General features: G+C 40.3%; 2 protein-coding genes across 2 annotated transcripts; one reads left to right on the top strand and one right to left on the bottom strand.

Annotated features, from left to right (window-relative positions):
- The first annotated feature begins 1,616 nt into the window (after nucleotides 1-1,616).
- LOC121551131 (ras-related protein Rab-27B) lies at nucleotides 1,617-5,777 on the top strand. Its single transcript, XM_041863683.1, has 6 exons — nucleotides 1,617-1,727; nucleotides 3,013-3,193; nucleotides 3,470-3,555; nucleotides 3,773-3,876; nucleotides 4,130-4,253; nucleotides 5,260-5,777. The coding sequence occupies exons 2-6, from the start codon at nucleotides 3,038-3,040 to the stop codon at nucleotides 5,444-5,446; spliced, it is 657 nt and encodes a 218-aa protein (XP_041719617.1). The 5' UTR covers nucleotides 1,617-1,727; nucleotides 3,013-3,037; the 3' UTR covers nucleotides 5,447-5,777.
- Nucleotides 5,778-11,562: 5,785 nt separating this feature from the next.
- LOC121551231 (sia-alpha-2,3-Gal-beta-1,4-GlcNAc-R:alpha 2,8-sialyltransferase-like) lies at nucleotides 11,563-18,514 on the bottom strand. The gene is made up of 4 exons (XM_041863787.2): nucleotides 17,584-18,514; nucleotides 16,898-17,020; nucleotides 16,128-16,685; nucleotides 11,563-12,792 (listed from the first exon to the last, which is right to left on the bottom strand). The coding sequence occupies exons 1-4, from the start codon at nucleotides 17,742-17,744 to the stop codon at nucleotides 12,510-12,512; spliced, it is 1,125 nt and encodes a 374-aa protein (XP_041719721.1). The 5' UTR covers nucleotides 17,745-18,514; the 3' UTR covers nucleotides 11,563-12,509.
- Nucleotides 18,515-19,227: the final 713 nt, after the last annotated feature.

The raw sequence follows: 19,227 nt of genomic DNA, 5'->3' as shown, positions 1-19,227 counted from the left end.
CATCGATGCACGTATTTATGAAGCCAGTGGCTGATGTGGTGTACCCCTCAATGCCATCGGAATAATCCCTGAAAATATTCCAGTCTGTACTAGCAAAACAGTCCTGTATCTTAGCATCTGCGTCATCTGACCACTTCTTTATTGACCGAGTCACTGGTGCTTCCTGCTTTAGTTTTTCCTTGTAAGCAGGAATCAGGAGGATATAGTTATGGTCAGATTTGCCAAATGGAGGGTGAGGGAGAGCTTTGTATGCGTCTCTGTGTGTAGAGTAAAGGTGGTCTAGAGTTTTTTTTCCTCTGGTAAAACGGATTTAAGTTTCCCTGCATTAAAGTCCCCGGCCACTAGGAGCGACGCATCTGGATGAGCGTTTTCCAGTTTACTTATGGCCTTATACAGCTCATTGAGTGTGGTCTTAGTGCCAGCATCGTTTTGTTGTGGTGAATAGACAGCTACGAAAAATATAGATGAAAACTCTCTTGGTAAATAGTGTGGTCTACAGCTTATCATGAGATACTCTACCTCAGGCGAGCAAAACCTTGAGACTTCCTTAATATTAGATTTTGTGCACCAGCTGTTGTTTACAAATATACACAGATCGCCACCCCTTGTCTTACCGGAGACAGCTGTTCTATCTTTCCGATGCAGAGAATATCCCGACAACTGTATGTTATCCATGTCGTCGTTCAGCCGCGACTCGGTGAAACATAAGATATGACCGTTTTTAATATCCCGTTCGTAGGATGTCCGTGATCGTAGTTCGTCTATTTTGTTATCCAATGATTGTATGTTGGCTAATAGGACTGATGGTAGAGGCAGATTACCCTCTCGCCGTCAACTCCTTACAAGGCACCCCGAGCTACGTCCCTGATATCTCAGTCTCTTTCTCATGCGAATGACGGGGATTTGGGCCTTGTCGGGTGTCTGAAGAAACTCCTTAGCGTCTGACTCGTTAAAGAAAAAATCTTCGTCCAGTACGAGGTGAGTAATCGCTGTCCTGATATCCAGAAGCTCTTTTCGGTCATAGAGACGGTGGCAGAAACATTATGTACAAAATAAGTTACAAATAAAGCGAAAAAACACACACAATAGCACAATTGGTTAGAAGTCCGTAAAACGGAAGCCATCTCCTCCGGTACCATTCTATAGATGGCCAATTATATCATGGGCATTAACTCCATATTAATGCCCATGATTTTGGAACGAGATGTTCGACGAGCATGTGTCCACATACTTTTGGTATCTAGTCTAGACCTGGTATAAATATTATGTACATACGGTGGGTGACACAATACAAGTTACCCCCACATGCCCCCCCCACAAGTTTACCTCAAGATGATGTCCTAATACATTAGAAAGGGAAAAACTCAGTTTAGAGTATTAGCCAACTTGTTGAGATTCCAGAAGAATACGGGGGAGAATGGGCTTTTAAGGGGTTTACAAAGCTCCCAGTTTGCTGAGTTCCACTGAAATCCACATAAGCACACATTATTTGTGGACAGGGCTGCAATCCAGTTCTTAAATAGCTTTTTTTTCTCCTGAGAAATACCAGAAAGCACAAGGTCTGTGAACACCGCACTCTGTGGTTCATTTTTTTGCTGGAAACTCCTCCCTTATAGCATGTGAGAGGGGGAAAGGTTCAAACAATAGCATGTCTCCCCCCACTATTTGTTTACCAAGGACTGGTTGAGCTCCCTGAATGGAAGTTGGCAGTACCTCTCGCTAAATCGGTAAGATTGAATTTATTTATCGTTTTTCTCCAATCTTGGTAGAGTGAAGTTCATACATTTTGTAGCGGCATCAGTGTGTGGCATATTGGTTTACTCATCTCCAGGCATTTCATCAGGCATTGTGTTGTCTGTCACACTGTGTTGTTGGGGGCAATATGAGTGGCCTACATTTTCTGATAAGGCATTTGATTTGTTCTATGGATAATTTGCACATTCTCTGTAGACAAAATAAATATTGTCCAATGTCTTAAATATTTCTGGCATCACAAACACATGCCATTGAAAGAACTGCATCAGGCTTACTTTTTCTCATCTTGAAATGAAGACAAGAGACAACTAAGCAGAAATATCATATTGATAATCCACACTGGAAATGAGTCAGTATTTCATGAGGGCATCTCATTCCTTTTTCAGTGGTTAAGGAATTTGAGTCGTATGACAGGTCTCTTCCAAGTATGAAGCAGATTGGAAATAAAACATTTCAATTAAACAATAAGGTTGTGCTTTTAGACTGTTCCCAACACAATAATGGATCTATTGATGTCCATGACGGTAATGATGTAAAAATGTCAACATCTCTTTTGATATTTTCTTCCACTTGATCTTTATCCACATACTACAAGATGCTCTGTTATCTCATTACTCAAATAAAGAGTTACCAGTGTAACTGAATAAATTACAGGAGCCCAAGGTCTTTTTGCGCTCTTTTGTATTCTGTCTGGGAACTATTTGAGAGTGTACTGTATGTAGACAATGAATAGAAGCCACAGTTTAGAGTTTTCCTGCAGCTCACACAGGACAGCCACTTGACCGCTCATGTGAAAGCTGGGTCGAGTCATGTGCTAGCTCCTCTCTGTGACGGTCTACTAAGCCCCTGTGACCACTGACTGGGAATTTCAGCTATGTGTTAGGCCAGTGTTTGCCTATTTCTTAAATCCTTTTAGGGCACTTTGTAGTATATTGGCTATATTTACAGTACTTACAATGTCATTACAATAGCCTATATATGTATGACAATTTCCAAGTATATTAGTTAAGGGCACGAATTAAGCCAGCAATGTCTTCTGGGAGACCTGTATTGGATTTTCTGAAGTCCTGGCAATGTAATAGTCATTCAGCTGTATTAATTGTTGCTGTATTAATTGTAACTGTGGTGAATGTACCACTATTCACAGTAATGTCTGTAATGTTAGTTATGGCTAGAGTTGGGATCTATACAAAGGCATGTTACATGCAAGTAAGATATGACTATAAACGCCTACGGTACTTTTGTTTCATATTTTAGGACAGGTTTGGGACAAGGCTGCACAATGATGACTGATTGGGATTATGACTACCTGATCAAGCTCCTGTCATTAGGGGACTCTGGAGTGGGGAAGACCACCTTCCTCTACAGGTACACCGACAACATGTTCAACCGCAAGTTCACCACCACAGTGGGAATAGACTTCAGGGAAAAGAGAGTGGTGAGTCGTGATGCTTTACTTCAATGTGTAGCCCATGACATTAATTTCAAACATATCATTCATTTTCAGTCATCCCTGCTCCACACCAGCTTCCAATGATAATGTGGTTATGCAAATCCAAATGTTGAATATTGGATTGTTTTTTGGATGGAATAGTAGGGGATCAACTCACAATTAAAATAGAACATTGGTAAAACATATTCCAGAGCCAAAGAGTATGCCTTTGGTCTCAGCTCTTGAGATGACACTTATTCTACAACTTTCTTGTGTCTTCAGACGTATTTGGGGACTGGTTCTGATGGAATGACAGAGAAGACTTTTAAAGTGCACCTACAGCTCTGGGACACAGCAGGGCAAGAGAGGTAGGCCACAACAAGCAGACAGTACATTTGATATCTGAACTGTCCTGCTCTGCAAGTCTGTCACATTTCATGGTATTTGCTGTTTTTCTAGGAGTATACTGTATGTAGAAATTCAAAGGCAACTTTGCATCATTGTTAGATGAGCATTTTTAATGGTATAATCCACATCTATAGCGTTACCAGCATTTGAACATTGTTGTAATTGCATAAATTCCAGGTTCAGAAGTCTCACTACAGCCTTCTTCAGAGACGCAATGGGCTTCCTTCTTATGTTTGATCTGACCAATCAGCAGAGTTTTCTGAATGTCAGGAACTGGATGAGTATGTCTCAGCACACTGATCTGCCAAAGCACTTAGATCAATGTCAGCCTGTGTAAATCTATAGTCAGTTTGAATCATTCATTTAGTAGAGCCTGTAAGTACAATACCACATTGATAGTGTATTTTACGTTGTATTTGGCATTATAGTGAATTATCTCAATCTAACAGGGTAGCTTACTGTGTGTGATTCAAATACTAATTTACATATCCATCAATAACTGAAATATGATTACCTCTTGTTGTGATTGTTCAGGTCAGCTACAGGCAAATGCCTACTGTGATAGTCCAGACATAGTCTTAGTTGGCACCAAAGCAGACCTCAAAGACCTGAGAGATGTACAAGGAAAACAAGCCAGAGAGCTGGCGGACAGATATGGGTAAGTGAGATCGATGCCTGCTTGCTCAGGACAAAGTTCTGCTACCTCTGTGAAATGTGATCTGACCATTGGCACAGCTCACTTCTCCAGTGCCTTACCATGAACTGAGGTTGTTTGAGTTCATACTTTCAGCACCACTGTAAAGCATTTATACCGATCTAGATCGAATGCTCCAAACAGGCCCACTATTTTTCCTATTTCTGTTAATTCACAAGGAGGTGGAGTCAGTTAGCTACTACCAGCCACTCTATGGATCCTCTTTAGCAGGGTTCTTCAATTCCGGTCCTGGAGGGCCGAAACGCTTCTGTTTTTTATTTCTACCTGGTAGTTAATTGCACTCACCTGGTGTCCCAGGTCTGAATTAGCCCCTGATTAGAAGGAGAGGATGAAAAACAGAGGTGTTTCGGCCCTCCAGGACCGGAATTGAAGAACCCTGCTCTTTAGCATCATTAAAGGCCCTGTGCAGTCAAAAACGTGATTTCCTGTGTTTTGTATATATTTCCACACTGAGGTTGGAATAATATTGTGAAATTGTGAAAATTATGATAATGCCCTTTTAGTGTAAGAGATGTTTGAAAATACTGGCTGAAATTTCAGCCTGTTTAGGTGGGATGGAGATGTGGCCTGCCTGGTTATATCACCAGGTGGTAAATGTGTTATTAGACCAATAAGAAAGAGAGTTCCAAACCTCTCTGCGAATAACAGCTAGTGATCATTTCCCCCCCTCCCCACTCAGACCACTCCCAGACAATCCTAGCAAAATTCTTTCTTGAGAAATTGCTCTTTGCTAAGAAGCTATTTTTGCTTATTTTTGACCATTTAAATTGAAAACAATCACAGTAAGGTACTTAATTGTTACCCAGAAATGATTTCAACTTTAAACTAAAAATGACCCTTTTAGAAATAAACCACAATTTAACTGAACGTTGTGGCCTTTATCCATTCATTAATAATCACTATAATCAGTAAAGTGTTCAGTTTAATAAGTCCCTCCCTTTCTCCCTAGTGTCCCCTATTTTGAGACGAGTAGTGCCACAGGGGTGGAAGTAGACCAGGCAGTGACCACTCTGCTGGACCTGGTGATGAGGCGCATGGAGCAGAGCACAGAGGGGCCTGTGTCAGAGGCTGCCAATGGGAGCGCTGCCATTAATGACGTGGCTGAAACCTCCACCAGCAGGAAGTGTGCCTGTTAGGATGTCAGCCACATTCCATGGACATGTGGTTGGCTGCATTCAGAATGAAGGACCATCCATGTGTAACTATTGCATCAGGGGAGTTTTATTACATTGACAAGTTCAATTATCCCATACAGTATTTTAAGGATGGGTATTATCCTCTTATGCAATAATGTGTTTATTTTTGGATTGATAACTGCTGCACTGACAAGCTTTTTATTCCCAACCTGGTCAGTATTATCTTCCGAGTCTGTACATGTACTGTACAGTATGTTAATGACCAGAAACAAGCAATATAACACACAATCCAGTTTTATAATATTGTAAAATGATTAAAAAGTAAATGAAAGCACCATGTGTAGATCTCAAGCCAATACTTGCAATATGACTATGCTTTGTGTGATTCTAAATGGGTAAATACTAATCAAAAGTGTTTGAAGAAGAGTCATATGTAAAAAGTATGTTTTCTTTATTTGACACATTGAGGCATTGATGGAAGGAAAATGCAGGCACATATATTTATAACTGACAATATATAATCCAAAACCGATTATGCAACAACTCATTCACAGTCATGGTTACATTTCTTATATATGAATGAGAAAATCTATTATTGTGTTTCACAAACATAGATAGCAAAGTGCATTACAGGATCCATGAGTTCTACTGTATACGACAAGGAGCACATTTGGTACTAAGCTTGATTATTACTGGAACAAAATTGTCATGCACATTTAAGAAAGTATTGGAAATGTTTAGAGGTCATAAGTACTGACAGACAAAAATGATTCAATAAGTTTTAATACAAAGTCTTAAGAATAAGTGCTGTCATTTTAAATACAATTAATGTCAGTTTTACCAATGATTGCCTTTTGACATGAAAATGTCTGGCTGCTTTGATGACTTATCAGTTTGTTCTTATCCAAGGAATACATGCAAGCACAAACTTGGGGTGATTTGCAATCCTATAGGAATTCAGGGATTCTGTTAGTACCATTCCTTTTGAACACAAACGTGTGTGCACACACACTAATACACACACATTGAACATTTTGCTCTAAAGAAATGTGGGGGAGAATACATTCTCTTCATTTATGTGAGTAGTACTGTAGTTTTCTTTGGTGATGACCAGTACATGGAAGCATTTAAAGGAGGACATTCATAGAGGCAGTATAATTCACCAACAGAACCTATTAAACAAGACTGAAAAGGCAAATATACCACACAACTATCCAAGTGTTTTCTATGTCAGGAAATCATTTGACAACACATCAAATAAAAAACATAAATTGAATGAAATATATTGTTGTACATTGGTTGCCATACTTAAGCCAACATTTCAAATCACGTCACATTCAGATAAATTAGCATATCTTGTTTTAATGGGCTTTCTTTGGTGTATTTACTTTTAAGAAATAAACATGAGTGAAAATATTAATCTAATTTCATTTAAAATCGGATCTACACGGCCAGGGTATGGACTAAGAGTAAACTACTACCTAACAAACTAATCACACATTTGTATCATATATTTGTATCATAATAATGATGACAGACAGTCCTATGATGGGAAAACAAACTGGTATGTTCTAAAATATTTCTGTGAGCATGACACCCATGGTCCATGTAATACTGAGTAACTTGTCTTTTAAAATAACCAATAATCTGGTTCATGAGCATAGTAAATCTGAACTCATAAGCAAAATGTGTTTTAAGGTAAATTCATAGGATTTTACATTGACAGTTCTACCCCTGCTCATAAGGGCAACCCCATATCTCGTGCATGACATGTACACTATGACACAACCCTCTGTCTAATAAATACAGCCAAGTTGTGGTGTGTTTTTCACCAACCTCACCTCCTTCCCAATGTGAGCATGTGCTGTGAGTCATCATGTGGCTATCATATGGTACCGTTTGAGCAAAGTCATTGTACAGACATCAATGGTTAAATACTGAAAGCTACAGTACCAATCCATACCCAATCCTCTAACATAGTGGAGCTTGACTTGATACAGTATACGTTTCATGTAACATTTTACTGAGGAGAGTAAAGATAATCTAGAGATATAAAAATAAAGTTACATTAGTTCTTTAATTGTCAGAATTTTGGTCCCAGTGTTTTGATAGGAATTTCTGCCTTAACACACCTTTCATACAAAGTTTCTAGTGATATTTCAATTAGAATATCAGCACAAATACAAATAATAACAAAAAACACCCTTATCCCCTCTAAATGGAATCTTCTTCGAAAAGGTTGTATAAAACTAGCCTTGAACATTTGTTAGTCTCTTACATGCAGTGCCATTCAACAGTGTATCATGCACTTTGTACAAGATGCTACAATGATTCAACAAAACTTAATTTCTCTGGTTTATGTCTCAAAAGTCAACGTAATGTATACACTGAGTGTACAAAACATTGTGAACACCTGCTCTTTCCATGACATACAGTGGGGGAAAAAAGTATTTAGTCAGCCACCAATTGTTCAAGTTCTCCCACTTAAAAAGATGAGAGAGGCCTGTAATTTTCATCATAGGTACACATCAACTATGACAGACAAATAGAGGAAAAAAAATCCAGAAAATCACATTGTAGGAGTTTTAATGAATTTATTTGTAAATTATGGTGGAAAATAAGTATTTGGTCACCTACAAACAAGCAAGATTTCTTGCTCTCACAGACCTGTAACTTCTTCTTTAAGAGGCTCCTCTGTCCTCCACTTGTTACCTGTATTAATGGCACCTGTTTGAACTTGTTATCAGTATAAAAGACACCTGTCCACAACCTCAAACAGTCACACTCCAAACTCCACTATGGCCAAGACCAAAGAGCTGTCAAAGGACACCAGAAACAAAATTGTAGACCTGCACCAGGCTGGGAAGACTGAATCTGCAATAGGTAAGCAGCTTGGTTTGAAGAAATCAACTGTGGGAGAAATTATTAGGAAATGGAAGACATACAAGACCACTGATAATCTCCCTCGATCTGGGGCTCCACGCAAGATCTCACCCCGTGGGGTCAAAATGATCACAAGAACGGTGAGCAAAAATCCCAGAACCACACGGGGGGACCTAGTGAATGACCTGCAGAGAGCTGGGACCAAAATAACAAAGCCTACCATCAGTAACACACTACGCCGCCAGGGACTCAAATCCTGCAGTGCCAGACGTGTCACCCTGCTTAAGCCAGTACATGTCCAGGCCCGTCTGAAGTTTGCTAGAGTGCATTTGGATGATCCAGAAGAGGATGGTCAGATGAAAGTCATATGGTCAGATGAAACCAAAATATAACTTTTTGGTAAAAACTCAACTCGTCGTGTTTGGAGGACAAAGAATGCTGAGTTGCATCCAAAGAACACCATACCTACTGTGAAGCATGGGGGTGGGAACATCATGCTTTGGGGCTGTTTTTCTGCAAAGGGACCAGGACGGGGCCATGTATCGTGAGATTTTGAGTGAAAACCTCCTTCCATCAGCAAGGGCATTGAAGATGAAACGTGGCTGGGTCTTTCAGCATGACAATGATCCCAAACACACCGCCCGGGCAACGAAGGAGTGGCTTCTTAAGAAGCATTTCAAGGTCCTGGAGTGGCCTAGCCAGTCTACAGATCTCAACCCCATAGAAAATCTTTGGAGGGAGTTGAAAGTCTGTGTTGCCCAGCGACAGCCCCAAAACATCACTGCTCTAGAGGAGATCTGCATGGGAGGAATGGGCCAAAATACCAGCAACAGTGTGTGAAAACCTTGTGAAGACTTACAGAAAACGTTTGACCTGTGTCATTGCCAACAAAGGGTATATAACAAAGTATTGAGAAACTTTTGTTATTGACCAAATACTTATTTTCCACCATAATTTGCAAATAAATTCATAAAAAATCCTACAATGTGATTTTCTGGATTTTTTTTCCTCATTTTGTCTGTCATAGTTGACGTGTACCTATGATGAAAATTACAGGCCTCTCTCATCTTTTTAAGTGGGAGAACTTGCACAACTGGTGGCTGACTAAATACTTTTTTTCCCCACTGTACGTCTGTAGCCATGAAGTGCTTTGAAAGGCTGGTCATAGATCACATCAACACCATTATCCCAGAAACACTAGACCCACTCCAATTTGCATACTTCCCCAACAGATCCACAGATGATCTATTGAACTCCACACTGCTCTCTCCCACCTGGACAAAAGGAACACCTACGTGAGAATGCTATTCATTGACTACAGCTCAGCGTTCAACACCATAGTGCCCTCAAAGCTCATCACTAAGCTAAGGACCCTGGGACTAAACACTTCCCTCTGCAACTGGATCCTGGACTTCCTGACGGTCGCCCCCAGGTGGTGAGGGTAGGTAACAACACATCTGCCACGCTGATCCTCAACACGGGGGCCCCTCAGGGGTGTGTGCTTAGTCCCCTCCTGTACTCCCTGTTCACCCATAACTGCATGGCCAGGCACGACTCCAACACCATCATTAAGTTTGCCGACGACACAACAGTGGTAGGCTTGATCACCAACAATGATGAGACAGCCTATAGGGAGGAGGTCAGAGACCTGGCCAAATACTTATTTTCCACCATAATTTGCAAATAAATTCATTAAAAATCCTACAATGTGATTTTCTGGATTTTTTTTTCTCATTTTGTCTGTCATAGTTGACGTGTACCTATGATGAAAATTACAGGCCTCTCTCATCTTTTTAAGTGGGAGAACTTGCACAATTGGTGGCTGACTAAATACTTTTTTCCCCCACTGTAGACTGACCAGGTGAATCCAGGTGAAAGCTATGATCCCTTATTGATGTCACTTGTTAAATCCACTTCAATCAGATCAGTGTAGATGAAGGGGAGGAGACAGGTTAAAGAAGGATTTGTAAGCCTTGAGACAATTGAGAAAATATTAAGAAAGTGTTCTTAATGTTTTGTACACACAGTGAATGTGTTAGGAAGCAAAACGTTTCCCTGTGTTGATACATGCATCATAGCATGAGTGATTTTTTTTGTAAAAACAAAAAAATGCTGTTACGGTATGCATCCCACAATGTAAAGAGTGGTTGGTGAAATTCCTTTTAGCACTTTTTCGAAATGTTTTGTTCAATGAATCAAGAACAATTCTTAGTCGTGATGATAACAACAATATACACTACCGTTCAAAAGTTTGGTGTCACTTAGAAAGTTCCTTGTTTTTGAAAGAAAGCCATTTTTTGGTCCATTAACATCAAATTGATCAGAAATACAGTGTAGACATTGTTAATGTTGTAAATGGCTATTGTAGCTGGAAACGGCTGATTTTTAATGGAATATCTACATAGGCGTACAGAGGCCCATTATCAGCAACCATCAGTCCTGTGTTCCAATGGCACGTTGTGTTTGCTAATCCAAGTTTATCATTTTAAAAGCCATATCTCAGACTGGCCAATAAAAAGAAAATATTAAGATGGGCAGTCTGAGATATGGCTTTTTCTTTGCAATTCTGCCTAGAAGATCAGCATCCCGGAGTCGCCTCTTCACTGTTGAGACTGGTGTTTTGCGGGTACTATTTAATGAAACTGCCAGTTGAGGACCTGTGAGGCGCCTGTTTCTACTACTCCCACTCCTGTTTCTATTCTGGTTAGAGACAGTTTGCGCTGTTCTGTGAAGGGAGTAGTACACAGCATTGTACGAGATCTTCAGTTTCTTGGCAATTTCTCGTATAGAATAGCCTTCATTTCTCAGAACAAGAATAGACTGACAAGTTTCAAAAGAAAGTTATTTGTTTCTGGACGTTTTGAGCCTGTAATCGAACCCACAATTGCTGAAGCTCCAGATACTCAACTAGTCTCAAGAAGGCCAGTTTTATTGCTTATTTAATCAGCACAACAGTTTTCAGCTGTGCTAACATAATTGCAAAAGGGTTTTCTAATGATCAATTAGCCTTTTAAAATTATAAACATGGATTAGCAAACACAACGTGCCATTGGAACACAGGACTGATGGTTGCTGATAATGGGCCTCTGTACGCCCATGTAGATATTCCATAAATAATCAGCCGTTTCCAGCTACAATAGCTATTTACAACATTAACAATGTCTACACTGTATTTCTGATCAATTTGATGTTATTTTAATGGATAGCTATTTACAACATTAACTATGTCTACACTGTATTTCTGATCAATTTGATGTTATTTTAATGGACAAAAAAAGTGCTTTTCTTTTGAAAACAAGGAACTGTCTAAGTGACTCAGTCTATGGCTTGGTGTTGGAATGTAGATTATTCATTCGCAAATTTTAATATTACCAGCACTTTCACCAGAATCCCAATAAAATAGTGGGACTAGGACTATCACTACATTATCTGTATCTATATAGGGAAGCAATTACATACATTAAGGGGTATTGTAAACAAATCTCACTGCTACAGTAGTTAGCAGTGCAGTGTGCTGGCTGGGCCCATTATCTGTCTGCTGGCACCTGTGGTAGTTCACTGTATGCTGAAAAGGGATGGAAAATAGACAGTGTGTCTGATTGCACCTCAGTGGGGCATTTGAATCTGATTTTTAAAAAACTATTCTCTTAACTCCTTCCCTGAGACTAAGCAGTGATATCAAAAGAACAATCAAATCCCTTTGAAATAAGGCTATAGCCTAATAATAATGATGCACCCCAACTCACTCCTACGTTCTGGAAATAGTGATTATTTTTCATAAAATGTATGTGTTTTATTGATCTATTTATCCACACAATTATGGTATCAATGCAAATAATGTGATGTGAAATATTGTATAAGTACTATGATAGTGTGACATAATATTTTCAGCATAACATACATCATAACATCATCATCAACCAGTAATTCACATTTGAAATATTATGCCATGTTCCTCGTAACCTAAAGTGTGAATTACATACTCTGTGACAAAGCCGAGGCAAGATGCAGTGGTGATATGACAGTGTGTTTCTAGAGTGAAAGAGTAATACGTCTTACTACTAAATCATGCATTGTCTGCTTCGAGTCGCAAAATATATTATGTGAGCTCAAGGTCCGCTGCTGTGTTGGAGCACCACAAAATGAATTTCTTGATGCTCGGTCACCCAGGCTGGAATGTCTAAGAACAGTGTGAAAGGCTCAGCTTGGTCACACCTTCTCCATGCATCTTGTAGAGCAGCTTAAACTCACTGGGCAGCTGGTGGGTCTCCTGCCACTTGGTGGTGAACTTGGTTCCTTTCTTGTCATAGTAGTGGTAGGGCAGCTCTTTGCCTGTGTTGGGATCCCAGCCGAAAGGCCAGAAGCCGTACAGATGGATCTCCTCACACATGGCCGAGGCCAGAGTGTACATGAGGATACCAGTGCTGAGTCGCTTTGGGGACAGGTTCTTGGTCTTCCAATATCTATGGGGAAAAAATTAAGACTTTTTTGGACAATGAAGTGTTCGACAGATGGCAAGAAAGACAGTCAAAAATAAATCATAAGGAATAAGGTGTTGAAGTGTCTGTCCTATATCTAAGAGATAAGAAAGCTCAGGAAATATTTGTGCTTTTTTGGACATATTTAACCCCTTATTATTGTTGGCACAAAACTACCTCCATACTTCCATTCGTGTTACCTTCAGACAAGTCCCGTGACACTTGTGGGGGTCATAGAGCAAAACGGAAAGTCTCCCCTTTCCATAGTGGGGTCATATTAGTTTTGTAAGCCAAACTGTTCGGACGCTACAGACGTTTTCATGAAAAGACCGATTTTCGGTATGTCTCATGGTCTGACAAACACCGCTGTAGCTTGGCCACCTTCCACCGCAGATGTGGAAGGCCGATATAGGCGGATGCGGTCGATTGAGACGCAGCCCATGCAAAAACCGGATATGTCTAGCTTAAACTATTTTTGGCCACCCATGAGAGTAAATGTCATGCATATTAATCTGTTCTGTTGTATTGTATCACATGTTAAGATTGTACACTGTAATTTAAAATGTTCCTTAAATATTTTTGCATATTAACATGATTAATTACATATTGTAATAAAGTGGTAGCTATCCCAGTATAGGTTCTTATAGATGGAATCCACAGTAGGGGGAAACAGCGCCACTGGCCGCCCCACCACCAATGTTTTTTCTTTTTTCAGAGCTGAGGAGCGTTGCACAGCATGGTAAAAATGTTGCAGTACATACAGTGAGGGAAGAAAGTATTTGATCCCCTGCTGATTTTGTACGTTTGCCCACTGACAAAGACATGATCAATCTATAATTTTAATGGTAGGTTTATTTGAACAGTGAGAGACAGAATAACAACAAAAAAATCCAGAAAAACGCATGTCAACATTTTTATAAATTGATTTGCATTTTAATGAGGGAAATAAGTATTTGACCCCTCTGCAAAACATGACTTAGTACTTGGTGGCAAAACCGTTGTTGGCAATCACATAGGTCAGACGTTTCTTGTAGTTGGCCACCAGGTTTGCACACATCTCAGGAGGGATTTTGTTCCACTCCTCTTTGCAGATCATCTCCAAGTCATTAAGGTTTCGAGGCTGACGTTTGGCAACTCGAACCTTCAGCTCCCTCCACAGATTTTCTATGGGATTAAGGTCTGGAGACTGGCTAGGCCACTCCAGGACCTTAATATGCTTCTTCTTGAGCCACTCCTTTGTTGCCTTGGCCGTGTGTTTTGGGTCATTGTCATGCTGGAATACCCATCCACGACCCATTTTCAATGCCCTGGCTGAGGGAAGGAGGTTCTCACCCAAGATTTGACGGTACATGGCCCCATCCATCGTCCCTTTGATGCGGTGAAGTTGTCCTGTCCCCTTAGCAGAAAACACCCACAAAGCATAATGTTTCCACCTCCATGTTTGACGTGGGGATGGTGTTCTTGGAGTCATAGGCAGCATTCCTCCTCCTCCTAACACGGCGAGTTGAGTTGATGCCAAAGAGCTCCATTTTGGTCTCATCTGACCACAACACTTTCACCCAGTTCTCCTCTGAATCCTTCAAATGTTAATTGGCAAACTTCAGACGGCCCTGTATATGTGCTTTCTTGAGCAGGGGGACCTTGCGGGAGCTGCAGGATTTCAGTCTTTCACGGCGTAGTGTGTTACCAATTGTTTTCTTGGTGACTATGGTCCCAGCTGCCTTGAGATCATTGACAAGATCCTCCCGTGTAGTTCTGGGCTGATTCCTCACCGTTCTCATGATCATTGCAACTCCACGAGGTGAGATCTTGCATGGAGCCCCAGGCCGAGGGAGATTGACAGTTCTTTTGTGTTTCTTCCATTTGAGAATAATCGCACCAACTGTTGTCACCTTCTCACCAAGCTGCTTGGCGATGGTCTTGTAGCCCATTCCAGCCTTGTGTAGGTCTACAATCTTGTCCCTGACATCCTTGGAGAGCTCTTTGGTCTTGGCCATGGTGGAGAGTTTGGAATCTGATTGATTGATTGCTTCTGTGGACAGGTGCCTTTTATACAGGTAACAAGCTGAGATTAGGAGCACTCCCTTTAAGAGTGTGCTCCTAATCTCAGCTCGTTACCTGTATAAAAGACACCTGGGAGCCAGAAATCTTTCTGATTGAGAGGGGGTCAAATACTTATTTCCCTCATTAAAATGCGAATCAATTTATAACATTTTTGACATGCGTTTTTCTGGATTTTTTTGTTGTTATTCTGTGTCTCACTGTTCAAATAAACCTACCATTAAAATTAGAGACTGATCATTTCTTTGTCAGTGGGCAAACGTACAAAATCAGCAGGGGATCAAATACTTTTTTCCCTCACTGTATTGTGCTCTTCTATCGCGCGTCCAATAAAACAAAAGTGTGTTTGTTGTTTGCAGTAACTTCTTTGCTGTTGTAATATCGCAAACGGATGTGGCTGTTTCACCATTAATGACTCCAGCTTTAAAGCTCCAATGCAGCCATTTTTATCTCAATATCAAATCATTTCTAGGTATCAATTAAGTACCTTACTGTGATTGTTTTCAATAAAAAATATAACTTCTTAGCAAAGAGCAATTACTCTAGCAAGAATTGTGCTAGGACTGTCTGGGAGTGGTCTGAGTTGGGAGGGTAAAACTAAAAACTAGCTGTTATTGGCTGAGAGGTTTGTAACTCTCTTTCTTATTGGTCTATTAACTCATTTACTGCCTGGTGATGTGACCAGGCAGGCCAAAACTCCATCCCACCAGGCGGTCTTTGCAAACTGCTCTTACAGGAAAAGGGAATTATCATAATTTTCCACAATTTCATAGTATTATTCCTACCTCATAGTGTGGAAATATATATAGACCACAGGAAAATAACGTTTTTTATTGCACTGGGCCTTTAAGGAACACAAACACCTCTGTAAGCCTTCTGTAAGCCTCATAAAAGCTTAAGAACTGCCAGTGTTCAACCTTAACATGTGCTAACAATACAACAGAACAGATTAACAGGAATGACATTTACTCTCACAAGTGGCCAAAAATAACTATCTGAAAGCCACGCCCCTACTAAGCCACGCCTACAGTCTATTTCAATAACCCAGCATCAACAACCCAACCTTGCTCTTTTTAAAGAAAACAACATATGTGACCCAATGCCTGTAACCCAGCAGTTGGGTCATCCAAACAACCCAGCATTTTTTTTGTGTGTACAGTTTGTAGTAACAATGGTGTCTGAAAGTGAGAACAAAACCACCAATGACAGTTCTAATTCTCAGAACTCTGGCACAATAAACTCAGTCTCTCCATACTCACTTGTTGACATCCTGCATGATGTTTCCCGGCCAGGCCAGCTCGATTTTCAGCTGCCCCTTGTGCTCAACAAAGAAGTCCACCAGGGTCCGTGTGACGGTGGCCGAGGTGTGGAGGAAAAATGCAGGGATCCACAAAATTGCCCCCTCCAGCTTCTTCAGGTTGAGGAAGAAGTTGTTGCGGTCTTGGATGGTCAATAGGTTGTTGTAGTACCTCTCCAGGATGCTGGGGTTAAAGGTGGTGAGGTTGGTCTTCCGGCCCACATCCTTGTAATAGGAGTCGGTAGGGGCGAAGTTACAGCGGAAGATAAAGTCGGCACTGTCGATCTCTGGCCCACAGTGACTACCGGTCAGGATCCCACTGTTACCCACCACAGCACACACGTTGTAGTGCTTGTTCTGGATGGGTGAAGCATCAGGAAGCAGTGACTTCAGGTTGTTGCTTATAGAGAAGACATACTTGTGACTGGAGTAGTCGAAGTGCATCAGCTGGCCGACGCGCACACCATTCTTGGTGAGGGAGAAGTTGTTGGCCACATCAATGTAATGGAAGATCTCTTTCCTGAAAGGTAGTAAACAGATCAAAATATCAGCTCACAGCTACTGTTTCAACAAAATGCAATGTTATGTAGCCAACTGCAAATGACAAATAAACTGAAATGTTCTACTAAACACATAAACAGTATTCTGTTTAAACTGAACACTGCATTAAAAACAATAGAAAATGTTTCTACAGATTATTACAGATATCCCACATAATAATAATAATAATACCTTTGCTGATAAAAAGCTGTCCTATTGAATTTCCATTTGGAGGGTTTCCCTTGCAGCTCCTCATTCAGAGCATTGGTTAATGGGATGAAGGATGGGTCCAGGAAATTCATGGCAAACTGTGACCTGAGAAGAAAATGGTTTTCCTTAGTAAAGACGCTATTGATAATGTCAGCATTACATGTCCAAGCCCACTCATCGCATACGTTCAGGCGTGGGTTTGTAACAATAGGCACAATAAGAGCTTGCATCACCTTGGACAGTTCTCTTGATTAAAATAGGGCTACTGATGGAGCAACGATAATTGGTTAAATATATATACAATATATATATATATATATATATATATATATATATATATATATATTAACACTAACCTACTGTCAATGATTCTACAGTTAAATTGTCATAAACAAATTAATGTAGGACTAATTGACGCAGGGTTTTGCTTTAGATTAGGTTACTTCCGCGTGCAGAGGAATTATTATTTATTTTGGCCATATAATGCCATAACCTACAGAACAATGTGGACATAATTAATCATAAAGATTACGTTGGAAAAAATTGTCACGCGTGCGCCTTGACAGAGTGACATAAATCACATTTTATCTGACCATTTCAGGGTTTTTGCGTGCGTCATATCAAAATAAAAAATGATGAGCTTCCAGGTCTTGGTTTAGCCTACTCACCGAAATCCTGCGTGGAACATTATCCGTGGTCCTCCCATATTGTCATTTTTTGTGGAAGAGAAGATGCTGTCCTTTCTAATGGACACATAACTTATTAAGGATAAAATGAGAAGAGCGACCATCAATATGACCAGACCCAGGGCATTTGCGATGCGGACCATCTTGGAGCGTTTTCATTCCTCGAAGAACAATGGAAATGTGCCAGCCTTCATCACCTCAATTCTAGATGTTGAATTTGGCTATACATATTGGTATTATGATACAAAATAAACATGCTTTCCCATGTAAAATGGACGGCAAATGTGCAATGCGGTTGAAATGGCAGTTAGCGATTTGTCTTCGTGCACTCTCATCATCCCTGCTGCCTTGCCTTGGCTTCGCGCTGAACAACAAATTCTCTCCAGGCAGCCAGATTCATACCATTAGGGCGATGCATCTGAAATTCACATCAATGTATCAATCCAGCAAAGTTCTCACCGGTCTCCGTTACGCACCCTCTCCCCAGTAAATAATTTCACATATTCTGGTGCAAATGGAGAAGTGTTTGTTGAGCCCAGATGAAAATACGACTAAAAAAAAAAGTGTCATGGCTGTATTATACCTCCGTGGTTTAGAGATGGGAGCAATAAACTGAATGTGTTATGCATACCATCGAAGATGACTTGCTGACTGTATAAAATACTGTATCACATAATATTTTGCAAATGTGGAAGCCTGATCAGCATCTGAAAAAGTGATGTCCCTACGAATACTAAAACATATACATCTCATTAACAGTAGCTTATTATTCATATGGTAATCGTTTAAAGGTCCAATGCAGCCGTTTTTAATTTGATAACAAATAATTTCTGGGTAACAATTAAGTACCTTACTGTGTTATTTTCAATTTAAATGGTCAAAAACATACAAAAAGAACTTCTCAGCAAAGAGCAATTTCTCAAGCAATAATTTTTCAAGTACTGTCTGGGCTTGGTCTGAGCGGGAAGGGGAAAACTGAAAATTGCTGTTATTGGCAGAGAGGTTTGGAACTCTTTTCTTATTGGCCTTTTAACTAATTTACCTCCTGGTGATGTCACCAGGCAGGCCAAAACTCCATCAAACCAAAACAGGCTGACATTTTCAAACAGCTCTTACACTGAAAGGGCATTATCATGTTCACAGTATTGTTCCAACTTCATAGTGTAGAAATATATACAGTGCATTCGGAAAGTATTCAGACCACTTGACTTTTTCCACATTTTGTTACATTACAGCCTTATTGTAAAATTGATGAAATAAAAAATTGTCCTCATCAATCTACACACAATACAAATGTGGGAAAAATCAGAAATACCTTATTTACATAAGTATTCAGACCCTTTGCTATGCATTTCGAAATTGAGCTCAGGTGCATCCTGTTTCCATTGATCATCCTTGAGATGTTTCTACAACTTGATTTGAGTCCACCAGTGGTAAATTCAATTAATTGGACATGATTTGGTCCCACAGTTGACAGTGCATGTCAGAGCAAAAACCAAGCCATGAGGTCGAATGAATTGGCCCTAGAGCTCAGAGACAGGATTGTGTCGAGGCACAGATCTGGGGAAGGTTACCGAACAATTTCTGCCACATTGAAGGTCCCCAAGAACACAGTAGCCTCCATAA

This window comes from Coregonus clupeaformis, chromosome 18 (genome assembly GCF_020615455.1).
Source record: "Coregonus clupeaformis isolate EN_2021a chromosome 18, ASM2061545v1, whole genome shotgun sequence".
NCBI classification, from domain to species: domain Eukaryota; kingdom Metazoa; phylum Chordata; class Actinopteri; order Salmoniformes; family Salmonidae; genus Coregonus; species Coregonus clupeaformis.
The sequence above is the reverse complement of the archived record's forward strand: the minus strand, read 5'-3'. Positions and strand labels throughout refer to the sequence as shown.

What these genes read in the sequence shown, in the direction of transcription:
- LOC121551231 (XM_041863787.2), bottom strand. Translation starts at nt 17,744, where the DNA reads ATGGTCCGCATCGCAAATGCCCTGGGTCTGGTCATATTGATGGTCGCT. An exon ending in ACAGCTTTTTATCAGCAAAG is followed by an intron (nt 16,686 to 16,897) that starts GTATTATTATTA and finishes ACTACCTTTCAG; the next exon opens with GAAAGAGATCTTCCATTACA. An exon ending in ATCATGCAGGATGTCAACAA is followed by an intron (nt 12,793 to 16,127) that starts GTGAGTATGGAG and finishes TTTTCCCCATAG; the next exon opens with ATATTGGAAGACCAAGAACC.
- LOC121551131 (XM_041863683.1), top strand. Translation starts at nt 3,038, where the DNA reads ATGATGACTGATTGGGATTATGACTACCTGATCAAGCTCCTGTCATTA. An exon ending in ACTTCAGGGAAAAGAGAGTG is followed by an intron (nt 3,194 to 3,469) that starts GTGAGTCGTGAT and finishes TTGTGTCTTCAG; the next exon opens with ACGTATTTGGGGACTGGTTC. An exon ending in GAATGTCAGGAACTGGATGA is followed by an intron (nt 3,877 to 4,129) that starts GTATGTCTCAGC and finishes GTGATTGTTCAG; the next exon opens with GTCAGCTACAGGCAAATGCC.